Source organism: Ammospiza caudacuta, chromosome 5, assembly GCF_027887145.1.
Source record: "Ammospiza caudacuta isolate bAmmCau1 chromosome 5, bAmmCau1.pri, whole genome shotgun sequence".
In the NCBI taxonomy this organism is placed as follows: domain Eukaryota; kingdom Metazoa; phylum Chordata; class Aves; order Passeriformes; family Passerellidae; genus Ammospiza; species Ammospiza caudacuta.
In genome coordinates, this window is record NC_080597.1 from 62715764 (window position 1) to 62734724 (window position 18961).

At 41.7% G+C, this 18961-nt stretch overlaps 1 protein-coding gene across 1 annotated transcript in view; it reads left to right on the forward strand.

The window, feature by feature from the left end:
* Positions 1–18961, forward strand: part of CELSR1 (cadherin EGF LAG seven-pass G-type receptor 1) — a 164900-nt gene that overhangs the window by 123153 nt on the left and 22786 nt on the right. Inside the window, exons 9-22 of the mRNA XM_058804814.1 lie at positions 733–899; positions 1354–1539; positions 1854–1967; positions 2281–2455; positions 3147–3288; positions 4974–5094; positions 6188–6371; positions 7323–7424; positions 9242–9336; positions 9596–9805; positions 12300–12483; positions 15264–15407; positions 16597–16798; positions 17125–17292. Coding sequence (XP_058660797.1) covers positions 733–899; positions 1354–1539; positions 1854–1967; positions 2281–2455; positions 3147–3288; positions 4974–5094; positions 6188–6371; positions 7323–7424; positions 9242–9336; positions 9596–9805; positions 12300–12483; positions 15264–15407; positions 16597–16798; positions 17125–17292 — 2194 coding nt within the window. The remainder of the gene's footprint in view (positions 1–732; positions 900–1353; positions 1540–1853; positions 1968–2280; positions 2456–3146; positions 3289–4973; positions 5095–6187; positions 6372–7322; positions 7425–9241; positions 9337–9595; positions 9806–12299; positions 12484–15263; positions 15408–16596; positions 16799–17124; positions 17293–18961) is intronic.

Sequence of the window (18961 nt, forward strand, 5' to 3'; positions counted from 1 at the left end):
TCCTGTTACCCGGGGTAGCAACTTTAGAAGTCCAAGGGGATGGGTGTTCCTCTATTTTCCATCAGCAAAGTTCTTTCTATTGAAGGCTGTCATTGGTGTCACCCTGTAGGAGCTGTGCTTGTGCAAGGTTAGAGAGAGGGGCAATTTTGCAGCTGTCACCTCAGGATATTTAAGGCAGGTGATTTAGGCAATTCCACACAAACTTTCTCCCTGTGAAAACACTGCGTAGCTGAGGCAGCTGAATAATCTGGCCCTGGAGTATTCACAATTAATTCATATTTCCTGTTGCCTCCCAGCCTTTTCCTGTGTTTAATCTGTTAATTAGAAGCAGGTAATCAAGGTTGTGTTGAAAACATCTGAAGCAACTGTTGCCCTCATACTTCCTGCTCTGTCCACCCACTCACCAGCAGAACTATATCAGCAGAGATCCTGAGCTTCCCTTTCTAGGAACAGTTCTCATGTGGGTAATGCCAATTTATAGCAGTGTGGAGGTGCTGCTTTTGAGTACAGGCACCAAGATGCCTACCCACAACCAGGGTAGGTTGTGAATTTGCAGTATTATCAACTGTTTCACAGTAACTCCCCTAGACCAGCTCTTCGTCCATGATAGATTGAACGTAGCTCAGTGGAAGAAGGACTAGCTCCTTGTGTCATTACTGTGACATAGCATCACTTCCTCTTCACATTTGTCCTGAAGGATAAAAACCATTTCTCTTGTATTTTGATTCACAGCAATGCCTTCTCCTCAGCGTTTCAGTGGTGAGAGCATTATCATTTGGAGTGACCTTGACATCACCATCTCTGTGCCATGGTACATTGGGCTGATGTTCAGAACCAGGAAAGTCAATGGCATGTTAATGCAAGCCAATGCTGGGGCTGCATCCAAGATCAACATTCAGGTAAAGTGGTTTTTAGCTAGAAAAGAATTAATATTTCCCCAGCAGTGGATATGGCCAGATGAACTACACAGCTCCATCCACTTAGCTACATAAATGCATGTCAAAAAAACATATCATTACTTTAGCCTTTTACAATGATCAAAAAGTGAATGATCAAAATATCATTATAAAAATCATATTCATTTAAGGTTATTTTTCTAGTCAGAGGTAGTAGTGGACATTAATATAGATGTAAAAAATGGATCTATTCCTTTGGGGATTTTTTTTAAGGGAAGCTGGAGTGTGAATGTCCAAAGTTATACAAGGAGTTCTTGCAAGCATTCCCATCTTTACTCTTTGGGCTTTTTTTCCTTTTGGGTTTTCTTAAGAAATATTATCTTGCTCTCCACCTCCTTCTGCATCAAGTACAAATATGTAGCAAAAAAAGACACGGTTGGTTTTTTTTCCCCAACAGATACTGAACAGCTATGTGCAGTTTGAAGTGTACAGTGGCCTGAGTCAGGTTGCTAGTTTGAAGATGAGCCAGTCACGGGTCAGTGATGGGGAATGGCATCATTTATTAGTAGAGCTGAAGAGTGCAAAGGATGGTAAAGATCTCAAGTACCTTGCTGTCATGTCCTTGGACTATGGGATGTACCAGGTAAGGCAGCATCAAAACTGCCACTGAGCACTGCACAAATGCTTTTAGGAGAAACTAAGATAGAGGACTGTGGACAAGTGCTTATGCTGTGAGACATGTTCTGCAGTGATTTATGCCTGATCAATGATATTCATTTATTAAGCTTTATGATAATATATCTTACAAAGAAGTCATAAAAAGACACATTCCAATGTCTGGCTCCTCACTGCTTTGGTATTTTTTATGTAATCTATCAGCCACTGCTTGTCACCATCACAGCTCTGTCTGTGTCAGAGGATGATAGTGCTTCTTATCAGTTGTTATTTTCCTCACAGAGCACTGTGCAGATTGGAAATCAACTACCTGGATTGAAAATGAAAAGCATCATTGTGGGAGGTGTTTCTGGAGACCAAGTCTCTGTTCAGCAGGGATTTTATGGATGTATGCAGGTATGAAATTAAAAGCGTAGCAATAAACTTTGAATTAGTGAGAAAATGCCCAGGTGAAAGTGTGGGAGATTTCTTTTTCATCCACCCTCAAACATTTCTGTTTCCTCCATAAAAATTATCTAAGAATCAAAATATTGAAATCTTTGCCAGGTACAAATCTTATCACATAGGGGAAAAACATTTGAAAAAAAATCTGGGTTTGGCTCATTAGGTGATTTCTTTAAAATGTAGCCTCATTGATTGATGAAAATAATGAAACACATAATACTGTACTCTGAAAGGAGACTCTAAAATAATTGTCTTTTGTCACCAGGGAGTAAGAATGGGAGAGACATCTACAAACATAGCGACCCTCAACATGAAACAGGCTATCAAGATCAACGTGAGGGAGGGCTGTGAAGTGGATAATCCTTGTGATTCCAACCCATGTCCCCAGCACAGCTACTGCAGTGACGACTGGGACAGCTACTCCTGTGTCTGTGACCCAGGTAACCTGCTGGCCACTCATCCAGGAGCTGGATCACACCTCCATGAGCTCATCAGAAGCAGCACAGCAGCAGCAGCGTGCTGGCAAAGTGTTCATCTTCTGATTCTTCCTCTTGCACTCTGTATTACCCTTCTCACTCTTACTGTAGCACCCTGGAAGCTGAACTCCTGGGGGAAGAATCCCAGCAATGTATTCACCAAACAGAAAGACAATCTCTGGTCCAAAAAATTCTTGTGCACCTCCCCTTTTCTTTTAATTTATTTTTTTCTTTCTCAGACTTTTCTGATGTTGAATTTCAGTCTGTCACTCCACATCCTAATCAAGATACTTTAAATGTTTTCTCTGTTTTGGAGCATGTAGCCAGCACATGCTGTCAGCACCCAGCACAGTCACCTCCCATACATGCAGCAAGAGAATACAAAACTATTTGTAGCACATGCCCCAAGTATAAAACTGGGAACCAAAGGCACAAGGGTGCCTCAAGCATGGTAACAGACTGTCAAAAAGAATGGCTTGCTATCATTTTGTTTGAGAGGGAAAAGAGTGCTTCATTTCTGACAGTATCTCAGGGGTAATCTACTGATTATCAAAGATGTGTTATTAGTGTATAAGCTTAAGACAGACAGTCTTTTGGAGACATGCAAATCATAAATTACAATGGTTGCTGTAATTTTCTTACCTTGTCTCCCCAGGGTACTTTGGGAGACACTGTGTTGATGTATGCAACTTGAACCCATGTGAGCATGTCTCCACATGTGTGCACAAACCTAGCTCATCCCACGGCTACACCTGTGAGTGTGGACAAAGCTACTACGGACAGTACTGCGAAAGCAAGTAAGAGAATTATTTTGTTCTTGGTTTCTTGATCCTGCCAGGAAGCTCTTCACCTAAGGCAGCAATCCTCCCACTTCCTGTTCTGCTCCAATAAACTTTCCTGTTACAATTTGAGTGGTATTTTAGGCTCTGTTGCCTTTTGGTATTCCTGAGCTCTTCCCAGAAACTAGACATGTTATTCAGGAGCCACTTTGTTTCATCAGCTGCTCAGGGGCTCAACCAGTTCTGCTGTGTTGCACAGCACTGCATCTCACCTGTACTTTGTGGTGGGCTTGGCCTGAGTTTGCTCTGCATCTCTCCTCCAGCTTCCCCAGCACACAGAGCAATGCACCAGTTTGGTGGCCTCTAGGAAGATAAAGTCTCTTGGCAGTGTAGGTCCAGTTTCTGGGCTGGCAAAGAGCCATCTCTTCTGGACAGTCTGGGGCCTGTGTCTGTTGCTTTGTGGGAGAAACGTGCTGATTCCCTCGTCAGCAGCTTCGTGGTCTCTGATAAGCATTCAGCAACCAGCCTTATCCCAGAGGCGGCACTTTGATTTACTGTAATATGGGCCATTCATGATGTGCAAATCAAGTGCATTTGTCTGCCTGTTTAGGAATGGCTCATGTGATGTTTCCTTCCCTTTGAAAACTGCAAGCTTTTTCCTCTGCCTTTTGTAGTGTGGGCTTGCAAATGCTGGCCCTACTGTTGCCAGATTTGTCTTTCATTCCTCTGGATTAGCGACACAGAGACATTGTCCCTTGTCATTATCTGCTGGCATGTGTCAAGTGCAACACTGTGGTTTTCATATTATAAAGCATAGAAGTACAAACTTACCAATTACCATAAATAAAATTGGTATTGGTCTTCAAAACAGATGGAAATAGTTTTTCTTTCCTAAAAATGAGCAGCAGGGAGAGGATACCTTGTCCATTTCCAGGATCCCAGTCTCAGAGCCCTTGTCCTGTTGTTTGACAAAGACTCCCAGCTATCAGAGAATCAGAGCTCTCCTTGCCAGAATTAGTGTTGGGGCATCTGTGGGATAACCAGCTCAGAGGCTCACCCAGATGAAACAGTCCCAGTGAGAATGGGGCTTTCCTTCAGCAGGGGTGGCCTTTGCCTTGCTGCTTAGCTCCCAGTGCTGCTGCACTCAGTCTGAATCATAGTTTTGATCCACAGTCCAGATCAAAGCTGCCACCATCCCCTCTTCCATGTCCCCAGCCATGGGTCTTCGGTCTCTCCTGAGGCAGACCAGGGCTTTTCAGACCTTGTAGTGAACAGTCTGAGAAAGCCAGGCTGGCTGAAAGTAGTGGCTTTTCTTTATAGGATGAGCTTGCAGACAGCTTTGCACCTGAACTGGTGTCCCTGTGGGCTGGGGCAGGATGGGGATGGGGAGTGGGATATAAAGTCTTGGGGAGCTGTATCTCAAGGCAGTTTGTGGTGGTAGATAAACCAGGGCACAGGCTCAGAGCCACCTGCACTTGAAAATACTTAGAAAAGCATTCTCTCTAGGTTTTCATAGCACTGATATTCTAAATTTTCCTATATTATAGTGTATTTATATTTATATATTTATTGATTATTGTTTGAGATACATTACTGTCTGTAAACTGATGCAGTTGAGTGCAGATTTGGTCCAAAGCTTTATTTTCACCCTTTTTAAGAGGGAACTTAAAATAACTTTCTTTCAATTTGATTTTCTTCAATAGGATCGATCTACCTTGTCCTAGGGGTTGGTGGGGAAATCCCATCTGTGGCCCATGTAATTGTGAGACTAGTAAAGGGTTTGATTCTGATTGCAATAAAACCAATGGAGAATGCCACTGCAAGGTAAGCAAAGCAAACCATTCTTAGGTCAAAATTTCTTTAGTTTAAAAAGAAACTGTACCACTAATAATTACAAGTGAGTATCTGATACAAAGTACACACAGTTGTGCTTTGTATCACATATATATATGTATGTGCACAGTGGAGTTAATCATTACCCAAAACATTTTGCTGGCACCACCCTTCTCCAAATCATACTGTACAGCTCTTATCTTATTTGTGTTTGGAAAAGCAAGCCGAGAGGATGAAAGCCTGGCTCTGATCTCTGAAGTGCAGCCAGGTTTATCAGGGGAGATCAGGCCGGGGTGCAGAGGAGTGTCAGTGGGGTTTTGTGCATCACAAGTGAGTAATGGCCATGAAACAGCTCAGGCCAGCTGGCTGATGCTCTCTCGTGTGCTATGGCCAGCAAGAGGCCTGGCAGCTGGAGAGAGCTGCAGGGCTAAATGCTTTCCTCATCTCTGGACAGGCAGGGACAGATGGGGGACATGGGAGGGGAGGCACCTCGTCATGAAGGTTTTACAAAGGACTTCTCACAATAGGTTTAAACTGGCTTGAATGACATCAGAGGAGCTGGGCTTGTGCAGACCGGCGGCTGTGAATCTGGCCCCCTGCTCCTTTCTGAAACGCCAGCAGGACACACAGCAACTGTTGCATGAAATGGAGTCAGTGGGGTGCCAGCTCCGGCTCTTGTGCAATCCTAATGCCTCAGATCAAATGCATGTACAGCAGTGATTTGAATATGGGATCATTGCGTGCGCTCACTCCTCTACCTGAAACACAAATGCACAGTGCAGGAAGTTTCCTTAGTGGCTCCTTCATGCCATATAAAAGCAGAATTGCAAAACTGAGAAAACTGTAAATCCTCCAAGAATATGTTTGGTGGGCACTTGCAACAAGTGCCCAAGGAGTAATGTGGGCCCTGTGGCTCTGCTGTAAATGGCAGCACAAACCCTGGGTCTCTGATAATAGTAATGTAACTTTCTCTGTGCTCTGCAAAATAAGCCCTTTTATGATGTACCTGCTGCCAGAGCAGGTTTCAGAAAGATGAGCAGTTTGGAACTCAAACACCTTGTGTCTATCATTTTGGTTTTTCTAGGCCAATTACTACAGGCCCCAAAGCAGTGACACCTGCTACCCCTGCGACTGCTTCCCGTCTGGCTCCCACACGCGCGCCTGCGACATGGAGACGGGCCAGTGTCCCTGCAAGCCCGGCGTCATCGGGCGCCAGTGCAACCGCTGCGACAACCCCTTTGCAGAGGTCACCGTGAGGGGCTGCGAAGGTACCTCAGCCTCGCCATGCTGCCCAACTCTGCGGCCCAGCCACACTGCCTGACAATGCAGCCCAGTCATGCGGCCCAGCCATGCTGCCAAGCCATGCTGCCCAACCCTGCAGCCCAACCGCACTGCCCGGCCCTGTGGCCCAGCCATGTGGCCCAGCCATGCTGCCTGGCCACACTGCCGTGTGGGACCAGAGCCACTGGCAGCATGCAGATGGGGACACTGCAGGGACAGTCCTGGGCCCAACAGCACAGCTCCAGCAGTGAGGCAGTGGGGGCTGCAGCAGCCTGAACATACACCCCTCCTCCTAGATATGTGCCAGTGTGACTCATGGAGGCTGAGGGAATGGAAATAAAGCTCTTATCTCTTTAATTTTTCTCACATGGAAATATAGCCAGCTGAGGTGGAGTAGAGAGAGCAAAAGACTAGCAGCAGCTTTTCTTTAAACCCGAGTTCATCTGCCAGTGCAGTGCTTTATTGCTGAGCTGCAGCTGAAGAGGCTGGTGAGAGCCCTCATGCCTTTTGCTCACAGAGGCACCGTGCTGTGTGCCTCGTGCACTCTGCCTTCCTTCCCCACCTTGCCCATCCTGCCTTTCCTCTCACCCACCCACCCACCCACTGTCCTCCTGTGATCAGCACAAAGCTGCTGCAACAGCAGTGTGTGGGCAAAATAAAGGAGAAATGTTTTCCCACAATAAAGGAGCAAGCAGAGATAGGCAGAGCCAAAATCCAGAGCCCCATAATCATCCCGAGCTCTCCTCTGCCTGTACCTGTCTGTCCCATCTGTTGGATAAGGAGCAACTGATGGGTTACAGCTTGGAAGGCACTGCAGAGGACGGGTATCCTGACAGGGCTTTGGAATTACAGGAAGGTCCTTCAGGCAGGTTGAAATGTCTCACTGTTGTGATTTTATCTTGTCAGAAAAATTGCATCATTTCTTTTTCTGCTTTCAGTAATTTATAATGGCTGTCCCAAAGCTTTCGAGGCTGGTATTTGGTGGCCACAGACCAAGTTTGGCCAGCCAGCTGCTGTGCCTTGTCCTAAGGGCTCAGTGGGTAAGTTCCCTGGGTAAATAATTACCTACTTCATCTGCATGCCGTTTTTTTTTAAGTGTACATAGGGAATATCATTAATTCATTGGGTCTAGAGACTGCAGCATAGCCTATATATCATGAGCACAGAAGTATAGCTAGCTGAAATCAAAGAGCTGTTAATATATATTTGGAATACTAGCAATAAATAAATGCAGCAGTACAGCAGATAAACATGTATAAAGTACAGAAGTTCTCTATTTTCAAAAAAGCAGAGCCTAATTTTCTATTTTCTATTTATCAAGCAATTCTTTCACATGTAACTTTCAGTTTCTAGTGACTTATAAATGTTCTTTAGCCATACAGTTCCTCTGGGCAAAGATAAAACTAGGAGAATCATATTCCTGATGACTGCTTTACTAGGGTTGCAGCCTACTAAAGCTAGAGTTGCAATAAAACTTGCATTTTTCCACACAATATCTTTTCTGTAAGTGAAATACCTTTTCGCTGAAAAACTGAAAACTTTTATTAAAAAAAAGCTGAAAAAGAAAGCTGAAAAACACCTTTTATAAAGCAGATGATCTATGTTGTTTTGTACAACAGGCAAATGACAATTTTTTTATATATGTCTCTATAAACATGTATCAGATTTTTGAAAATAGAGTTCCCAGTCTTTTCCAAAGGCTAATCTGTGGGAAGTGAAAACTCTGTCTTGGTTCTGGACGTGGTAACTCTCTGCTGTGAGTGTTCCTTAGGCTCAGGGAGTTATAAATAGTTATGTGACTGCCCCAAATATTTCTAGGAGGAGGCCACTGCTTACAGATGTGCAGAAGATTTGTGGTCAACCTAGCTCCTTTTCTAAAGATTTTAGGAGATAGAATATTTTTTTTAGGTGAAGAATATTTTCATGATTAAGCAGTATAAAGCTGAATTAAAATGAGTTTTCTGCACTCTTCTTGAAGTGGTTCACCCAAGCATCTCTTCTAGGCAATGTTGCTTATAGTAATTGCACGTTCTAAGTAAATTTTACAAATTGTTCTAAGAAGTAAACCTTATAATAATGAATATTCAGACTAAGAACCGGAGGCTTAATTGTATTCACCTAATAATGGAAGAGAAATAATATAATTAGATACAGTAAAATTAATTATAGTTCTTATTCAGATATTGGTAATTAAATGGCTTAGACATATGCGGCATGTTATGTGCATATTAACTAGCACAAATGTCTATTTTGAATTAGATTACTTGCAATTCATGGTGAAGGATCCTCAGCCAAGAATTGCATTTTAAAATTATTTGACAAATAGTACAAAATATAATAGGCTAAATTAAACAGCAAGCTGCTCACAGTCCATTTACAAGTGGCAAAAAGGCAATTATGCATGTTGGTTGAAGTGTTTAGCACATGCAGATGTGTGGGCATGTGTTGATGTGAATACAGCATTTGTCCAGGAGCTCTTCCTATGTAGGTTATTGCACAGAAATATCAGCAGGGGTTGGTTTTCAGGAATACTTAGGAAGTGCAGAGTCCTTCTCTTTTTTGGTATAAAGAAATGAATGAATTAATTTGAGAACAATCTGGCAGTGAGGCTGAGAGCAGTTGGGCAGAACTTGGAGTTTACTGACTTTCCTCCAAAGCCTGACAAAAGCAATTCCTGAATATTAGTCATCCTTAACTTTTCTCTCGCAGGAATCCCCTGTTTGGAAATTGAAATACATGTGTAGCTTTGAGCAACTTAAAAATGTAGGAAATCTGAAAGTCTAGGATAGTAGAAATCTATGAATATTTACCCTGCACAATTCAGAAAATTGTCTGCCATTCATGCTGTTTCCTTCAGGAAACGCCGTTCGCCATTGTAACATTGAGAAGGGCTGGCTGCCTCCTGAGCTTTTCAACTGCACCACCAACACTTTTGTGGATCTAAAAATCATGGTAAGCTGGGTTTTCTCAGTTTTCCCTTTATTTTGTAAATGATGACCAGTTTGGACTCCAGTTTGATATCCCTGCACACACAGTCTTTTGACTGCAACCTTGAACAGCCTCATTTTCCATCAGGACCCTGGTGCTTTTCTGGCTCTCAATTACATCTGCCATTGAGTTTTGTTGCCAACTCTTTCTCAAGACAAACAAAACAAACAAACAAAAAATATATATATAATTGGATTTTTTTCTTCCTCTTTATCTGATTCAGAATGAGAAGTTACACCACAATGAGACCAGGTTGGATGGAGATAAAACCATACGGATCGTGAGAGCGCTGCAGAATGCCACCAAATATACACAGAGCTTGTATGGCAATGATGTGAGGACAGCTTACCAGATCATGATCCGGGTCCTCCAGTATGAGAGCCAGCAGCAAGGGTTTGACTTGGCAGCCACAAGGGATGTGGAATTCAATGAGGTAAGAGAAATACTGTATACTGTGCTGAGCCCTTACAGTTTTCCTTAAAAATTAGGTGGCAGTGGGTAATCAAATTTGTCTTTGACCAAGGTGAAGCTAATATTGTGTAATTGCCTACTCTGTTCCACAAATAAGCCTTTCTTCTCAGATTAGAATGGGAAGTTGGTTATGCATGTGTCTATGCATGCATGTGTATGTGTAATACAAATATTATAGAATGTGCTTTTCTAAAAAATATCATCATAGTAACAGCCAAAAGCAATATTCCCCATATGAAAAGAAATCATCACATTAATGTGTTTTTCTTGGCTAAAATAGTTTTGTGTACTGTATTTATTTTTGTTGTAAAACATGTCCAATGTGATCATGCTCATTTAAATGTGCAGCGAATTAAGTCTGAGCCAGTTACTGACTCTGAAGGTTTCCTCTAATTCAGTTTGAGAACACTTGAGTCATGAGTTGGTACATTGAAAGACATTCCATATCATTGGTATTTTAAAGCACATACTAAAATGTGTGCCAGAGAGTTTCTGCTGCTTTCAGAGCATTCATGAAAGTCACAGTTATTACCAAAGACCTGACCAGGGCTAGAGAACAAGCTGTAGCACCCTCCCTGTCTGGTAAAATATGTAATCGTGTTGGAAAAATGTGAAATTTGAAGGAAGTTGGGAGTATTCTGTGGCCTGATAAAGTGAAGGCTGGATGACCCATGTCAGGCTTGTAGAGCTTTCCTCAATCCCATGTGTACAGGGGTACTGTTCTCCACTCTTGCCCATGCTATCACCAAGATCCTGGCCATGGCACAACACAGAGTCCAGCTAAATCATCTGTTTGGATCTGTGCTAGCAGAGCCCAGTCTGGGCACCAGCATGTGGAATGACCCTCCATGGGTCAGGACTGGTGTCAGTGCTGGCCAAAGATCTGTTTGGCTCCCTGAGAATGTGTGCTACACCCACATCACTGCTCACAGTACTCCAGGAGGACCAGGCAGGTCAGGCAGACCTGGGGTGAAATTGGAGAGAACTTCTGAAACATTTTATGTTTTAGATGCACCAAATTTTAAGAGATTCAGTTTTTTCTTTCCTGTGGACTGTGAAACAGGCCATTCAGATCTTGAAAAGGAGCTTCATTTCTAGCCTGTTTTGTTAAGTAGAAATATGAACAATAAGCAAAAAAAAATTGGTTTGGAAACATATGCTTTAATTTATTGTTCTCTGCACTTGGCACTGAAATTCATACAGATGATGTTTTCAAGAACTCCCTAAATATTTTAGGATAGGTCAGGAATTTGAAAACTAATGAGTACAGCTCATGAATAAAAGGAGGCAACATCCTAGGCTGAGGAACCACAAGGGGAGAAGGAATTTTTTTTATAACTCCACATAGAAGCCTGAAAAATAGATAATAAAAAACCATAAATAATGTTCACAAACACGGAGGAGGCCTGGTACCAAGTACAGTATGTGTCTCCTGCATTCCTGGGATCCATGTTGTGCTTCTCACCCTAGGTAGAGGTGGTCATACTGGGAGTCTCAGCTCAGATACGTGCTTGCAGCCTCAAACAGTACAGACAGGATACAGATAGCTCCTTCTAAATGAAGCCTAAATATTTGTCTTGGCTATTTTAGAGCTTGTGGTGATTAATTCCTACTGCCATTTATGCCATTTTACCTTAGTTAGGAATTAGGTTTTGTTGCAACAACACAGTTCATATGTACACCAAGATTAAAAACTTTTTAGCATTTTCTCACTTAAGCCATTTAGCACACTCTTTTGGGGTCAATCTCCTTCCATTCACCCTGAGGGTCCCTTTGCATATTTTTCTAAGAAAGGGCAGAAGAGTCAGGTTCTCAGAAAGAAATGCCTTTTTAATACCATTTGTAAGCAATGTAAAAGTGGGGAGACAATGACATGGTTTAAGTTTTCTTATGTATTTTCAAGTTTGTCTATGCAAGTTAATATTCACTCTTAGCATTCTTCACTGTATAAGCTGTCTTCGTTATCTAGGAAACAAAGCAAAAAAATTAAAGTAAAAGAGGAAGTTATATTTCTATTCATGGCTTTCTTTCGTTTTTCAACAAAAAAGCATTATTTTGATTTATCTGGAAAAGTTCTTCAGTGTACCTGCTAAGAGCTGTGCTTTTCATGTGTCTGATCTCTCAGAAACAAAGAAAACATGGATAGGTTCTCCTCCTGCATTTTCTTGCTCGATTTCTTGTCATGAGGAGGAAGAAAGTAGGCAGTTCTCTTACAGTTTCCAATTTTGGCTTACTTTACTTGTAAAAAGTTTAGAGGGATTTGCTTTACATGACCAAAAACCCTCTGGGTGAGTAACTGGTGTGTGTATTTTATATGGCTGCAGTGGAACATGCCTGCATTAAATATTTCATTATACACTTACCTAAGGCAGTTGGGCAAATAATTTTCAATACTTCTCACTTGAAACCCAGCTCTGTGTTTGATTCATAATTTAGGCTTGTACTTTATTTCTCAGAATATTATCAGAGTGGGTAGTGCTTTGCTGGACCCTGGCAACAAGGAGCACTGGGAGCAGATTCAGCGAACAGAGGGTGGCACCGCTCACCTGCTCAGGCACTATGAGGAATATTTCAACAATGTGGCCCAGAACATGAAAAAAACCTACATGAGACCCTTTGTCATTGTTGCCACTAACATGAGTGAGTATCTGTGTTGAAAACTGCCCTTTTTTTTGACTCATAAAAATGTGCTGGACAGAGGTGCTAGTTATTTGTTTTAATAGTACCTACTTGGAAAAATCATTACATTTTTTCAAATCCATCAAGCCTTGATCCATATTTTTCAGTTGTCTTGGTGGCCTCCTGGGAAGTGTCTGATCTGTTTTGCCTCTGGACCATGCCACTGCTCCATGTGGCTATTTATTGCAGTCATAGCAGTGTAGAGATTGTAGGAAGGACTAAGTTTGCAAACAAAGGTAATGCCTTTTGAGACCAACTAATATAGTTGAATGTAGTAGATCTCATTTTTGGAGGAGTCACACCAACACCACCTGAAGAATTACTGCAGTACAAAAAAAAAAGTAACCCTACTATTGATTTTGTTGCATATTATTGGTCTTACTTGCATAGGTGGGGACTGCCCAGGGAGAGGATGGAATTCCCAGCACTGGAGATGTTCAAGAAGCAACTGGATGTGGCATTTAGTGCTGTGGTCTAGTTGACAGGGTGATGATCTATCAAAGGTTGATCTCAATGATCCTATAGATCTTTTCCAACCTAGCTGATTCTGTGATTATACCTCTGATTTTCACATGCTTTCCTAACTTGGAACCTATCCAGAAAACCATCATCTGTAGAGATTCTTGTACTGAAAGGTATTTTCACAGAATCACCAGCCCTTCAAATGCCATCCTAGTCTTGCAAAACCCATAATCAGAACAAAATCTATGGGATCCAAAATATCCAGAATGAGTGTAAATTGAGAAGGAAACATCAGGCATACCAAGACACCTTGTTCACCTATCACAGGAAATTTCTCCTCTGACAAACAAATAGCAGTTCCTGCACTTTGGACTGTGATGTATTCCACAGACATCCCTGCAGTGCATATGCAGATGAAGCACAGCAGCCACAGCCTGGTCAGCTTCTTTCCCCATTTTCTGCCCTGCTCTCTCTATTTCATTTTCTTCCCAGTTACAAACAGTCTGAGCTGAGGGGGTGTTGGTGATAGTCCTGCCCTGGGTGTGAGGTGAGATGGAGCCAGCTGACCTTCAGAAGTCCCTCACAAGCAGCATTGCTATTTGGTTTTTCTTTCAGAGCTGCTCTAAACTATATAAGCCTGAACTTGTGTTTAGCTTTTCAAGCTGTTGCTTTTATTTCAGATATGAAGAAGGCTTATGTGCCAAAAGTTGCTCTTATTTTCCCAACTACACCTGCTGTTATAGTAAGAATTTTAATTGGCTACAAACCTTGTCCCAAGAATGCTTTATGTCCACAATCACAGGGGCAAAAAATCAAAGGCATGAGGCAGTCAAGTTACAAAGGCTGTAGCATCCTGCATCAATGGGGCATAGATTATTGTTGAACTATGCCAAACTGAAACACTTTGATTTTTCTTTAATAAATGTAAATACTTTCTTATGATTCAGGACTATGAGAATCAAAATATTTTTATCTTCACACTCAGAAAAAAATGTGCTTAGGATTTTAACCCAACTGAACTGAGATGAAAACAAACCCCAGAATTTCTTGCACGTTATAAATAATGATTTTTTTTCAACCAGTTCTTCCTGTGTAAAGAGGTGTGAGCTTGAGAGTGATGAGGCAACTCTGGCCTCAAAGAGGTCTGTTTTCTTTTGAACAGTTTTTCCAGGTGAACATGGTGTTAATAGAGTTCCTAATGGCTCATCTGGGAGTTAGTTAGAACCTAGGAAAGGAATGGGAATTTGCAGGTCTTAACGTGGGTATTTCTTCACACAGAAATTTGCAGAGGATCACACCTTTTGGTGTAGGGTTACCCCTAGGACATGTAAATTGGCACTCAGTGACTTGTCCTAAATGAGAAAGTTAAAGCCAACTCAAATGCTTTTTGGGCAGTTAAACAGGCAGAGATGATGAGGTAAGCCAGGGAGGATCTGCCAGTGGGGGACTCAGGAGTAGTCCCAGATTAAATGCATGTTATTTGCTTCTGTCAGTTGACTTCACAATCCAACAGATGTAGAACTATGGTTTTGAAGCACTAGATTTAGTCTTCCCATTAAAAAGCAAGTCTAAAATTGGAACATGCAGCACACACTGGAGCAAGCCAGCAGCACATGGAGAAACTCTGTGAAGCAGGAGCATTCACTGAGCAGCAGCCAGGGAAAAGCCTCTGAAACCCCAGTCAGCTGCTGCTGGAGAAGTACCAGTGAAGTGATCTACCTCCAGATGGGTATTAGCAAAAATTTCTTCACTGAAACAATTCCCAGGCATTGAAACAGGTGGCCCAGGGAAGTCACCACCCCTGGAGGTATTTGAGACATGCAGATGTGGCCCTTGGGGCCATGGTTTAGTGCTGGACTTGGCAGTGCTGAGTTAACACAACAAAAGATCTTGGAGATGTTTTGCAACCCAAATGATTTTATGATTCTTTATTTCCAAAGTTTCCTGTATGTTTTCATAGTATGAGATGCTGTCATGTGAATTCCTTTCCACTGATCAATCAATGTATAATTTTATAAATGTTACATAACGCTGACACATAAACTTTTAGTTATTATATATATAATATAATTACTATACAATAACTAATATATATATAATATGATTATGATATATAGTAACTAATAATATAGTTATTAATTATTATATAATAATACAATATATAAGGTGTTAATGGAAAAATTATATTTTGGGGTTTAAATTTTTTATCTGCATTGTGCAGTCATTTAACCTTCCAGTAATGTTTCACTGTGGTGATGGGAAACTTTTATCCCCCCCAGTTATTGCTGTTGACATCTTTGACAAGTCTAATTTCACGGGAGCTAGAATACCACGATTTCATGAGATTAAAGAAGATTACCCCAAAGACCTGGAGTCATCTGTTGTCTTCCCTGATACTCTATTCAGACCTTCAGAAAGGAAAGGTAAAACCCTTCTGCTGCTGTTTGGTGAGCAGTTATGGGCAGCTCCCAGGGCGTGTGGTGGATCCTCAGGGAGCAGAGTGGTCCTGGGGTGAGAGCAGGGTGATGCCTGCACAAGTGAGCATTATTGAGGGATGGAGCAGCTGTGCATACTTCTGAGGCATTTTGCCTGCCGGCAGCGATGGAGGCATGGGGGGCTGTGGGACTGGCTGTACCTGTCTGTCAGGTCTCGCCTGCAGCCCCTCAAAGCCCTGTCAAAGCAGGAGAAATGCTCTGCCTCTGTTCCCACCAGGATGGGATGGGATGGCTGCCCAGCGCCTGCAGTCCCACAGCTGCCTTCCTCCAGCCCCTGCAGAGATGGAGGGAGGTGGTGTGAGAGACAGAGAATCCAAATCTGGGAACACAGAGAGGTGTTATCAGAACTAGGCAGCAATGAAAAAGTCTTGAGCTGGGTGATCAGGGAGAATACATTGGGGAGTACCTGCTTCCCAATGTCTTTAAAGTATCCCAAGATTGCTGCAAAGCACCACAAGGTTTTTGGGCAAAGGGAGAGAGGGTAACTCAAAGTTCAATAGATGTACCATTGTTGAATGTCTTCTGAATGAGGAAATAGTAACTCTTCCAAAAATAATACATAATAAGCTAGTACAGCTTTATGACTTTTTACTTAGAAACAGAGTATCTGCTTCTATGATTTGTATCTTTTCTGTAAGACAAAAGGGAATGGAAATTTAAGACAATCTTCCAAAACAGAAAGCTCATTATATGACAGAATTAGCAGGGAGAAATCTCATGTGAGTAGTTGGTGGGTCCATTAATACTAGTTTTGCCAAATATAAATGTACATGCAATTTAACAGCATGCATGTTTTAATCTTCTCCTTAAGTTATGCATGGAATACTTATATACTTATGCACCTTTTAGCTTAGAAATTGCTTATTTTATAGCTAGACTAAATGGCTTTTCACTGTTCAATGGTTATTTGATTATCAGCTATGTAACTATGAATTGTGCTGAAATTTTATTAAAAATATCAAGTAGAACATTAGAAGCATGCTGAATGCTCTAAGCCTGGAGTTGTAAGAACTCTAATATTAGTCTCTAATAGTATCTTGGCAAAGCAAAATTACCAGTTTAAATGGTAGCTCTGAAGCTGTGTGCAAAGAATTTAATATTTGTGTTGATTCCATAGCAGTGCCTACAATGAAACCTTCAAATCAGAAAATACCCTCTAAGTTGAACAATGATGTGTTCAGCCCTGAGAGTGCTTTTGCAAAGAGGAAGAAGCGACACCCAGACATTGAGACACATCACACTGTTGCCATGGTCATTATATACCGATCTCTGGGACACCTCCTGCCTGAAAACTATGATCCTGACAGGAGGAGCTTGAGGTAAACCCCAGAACTGTTTGGGAATTGTTCAGATCCCTTTTTCTGCTCTCTGAGTGTGTGGGGGAGACAGGGCTGAATTTATACTGGCCAAAAGTCATCAGTGCTGCTGTTCTCACTGCAGTACTGCCTCATGTCCTCCCCTGGCACACAGTGGGAGAATAACCATGCCAGCAGTGCCAGCAGTTTTTGGGAACGCATCTGTATGGAAGGCTGTTGGTACACTTGCCTCACTTTCTGAGCAGAAGCAACCTGAGGTCTTCTATGTGCAGAATGTAGCTTTGCATTTTGATGTGTAGACCACCATGCAAATTTTTCTCCTTGCACAGATTGCCAAATCGCCCCATCATCAACACACCTGTAGTGAGCACAGCCATTCACAGTGATGGGGAGTTTCCTCCCAACCTCGTGGAAAAGCCTGTCATAGTGGAGTATGCCATGCTGGAAACAGAGGAGAGAACAAAGCCTGTCTGTGTCTTCTGGAATCACTCCATCACGTATGTCTCCTGCTTGCTTTAGGGCTGTGAGTGACACCGTCTGAGTAGCAGAAAACTCCTGCCCTTATCCTGGGAAGATAATTCTGCAGGAAACCCTGTCTTGGTCTGTCTGTTCAACTGACAGCTGATTTTTGTGGAATAGAGCCATGTAGTCATTTCCCACCAACCTGAGAAAAATGAAAATAATTATCATAACTCCTCAAACAAAGGATTAGCCATGCGGTTTCTAAGAAACACTGTGCTGTCATGTCTTTCTGCAGGGCTCATTTTCACCCAGAAGCAATAAATCCCACAATTTCCTTGTATTTGTCCATGCTATTTGCCCACGGATGTATGTCTGGACAAACATACTCCAGCTCCAGTGTCTGAATTCATGGCTTGCCTGAGGTATTTAAGTGAGAATTTTCAGGAGATGATTCAGCTCTTCCAGGGGCTGAATCTTCTCCTGTTACACTCCAGTGACTATGGACAGAGTAGATAGCAAACAGGCACCTACCCTTGGTGCCTCAGCCAGGGCCAGTGCAAAAAATTACAAAATCAAATCTTCATTTTAGTGGAAATGAGGACTGAGGTTTTTCACATAAAATTGGGAGTAAAGATTATTAATTTCTGAATCACAAATTTTTGACTCAAAAGTCAATACAAAGGCAGTTGCACTGGTAAGAAACTTAACTTTCATTTCACCAACTATTGTGGATTTGCTTTCATTTGTTTTAGTGAAAAAATAGAGGGAGTGGAAATACCTTTTTTGGGACATTAGACCTTTTCAGTTTATGGAAAGCAATAGTAATAGAGAAGCAGAATATAAGAGAGTATTTGACTCTCTAGGAGGCAAGTGTTAGGAAAAAGATGAAATGTTCTGAAAATCGTTCATTTAGGTCTTTTGTATTCAGTAAAGTTCAAGATAAAGACATCTTTTTCTTGAAAATGAGAAAAATTATATGCGCTGGAACTGTATATGCTGATGTTTCATTGGTTTTATGGCATTGTGGAAACAGCACAGTCCTGTTGGAAATCTTTCAAGAGTGGGGATAAAACAAAAGAAAATGTTTTGAGAGGTAACCACATTCTCATATGATGCTTTCACAATATAGTAACTATTCCATATATGTTGCAATTTCCAGCTACAAATCCAGGTACACAGTGAGAGGATGACATGATCTCCCCACGGAAGGGGAATAGCTGTCACTTGTTTCCTAAAACCCCAAAAATTCTAGTAAACCTATGGAAAAATCCATTAAAAGGCAATATCCTGTGCAGCAAACTAACCTAGGGAATGTGTGCCTCCTAGTTAAAGGCTTCAGGAGGTTATATCATTTAAAGGATCAAATATGCAACAGAAATCTCTTATCTTCACAGTAATAAACTCTTCATTTGCCCACATGTGAAGTAGTGTTTTTGCTTGTATGCACTCTGTCAATCTGCTGATTGTGAGGGAATGGCAAGTCCTTTTTCATAAATTTTTAAACATTGTTTGAGCTTGAATAACTCATTAGCTCTAAAGTGATTCATGTGTTAGCTATTTGCTGGCAACTTCAGTGGCATTGTTATCTGTGTTACGTCTTCCTACAGCCACAATTGAAAAGCAGCTCTTATGTGGCTTGTAATAATGAAAGAGCTTTTAGAAAGAGAGTACTTTTTGAGAGGAAGTGATATTAAAATTTAACAA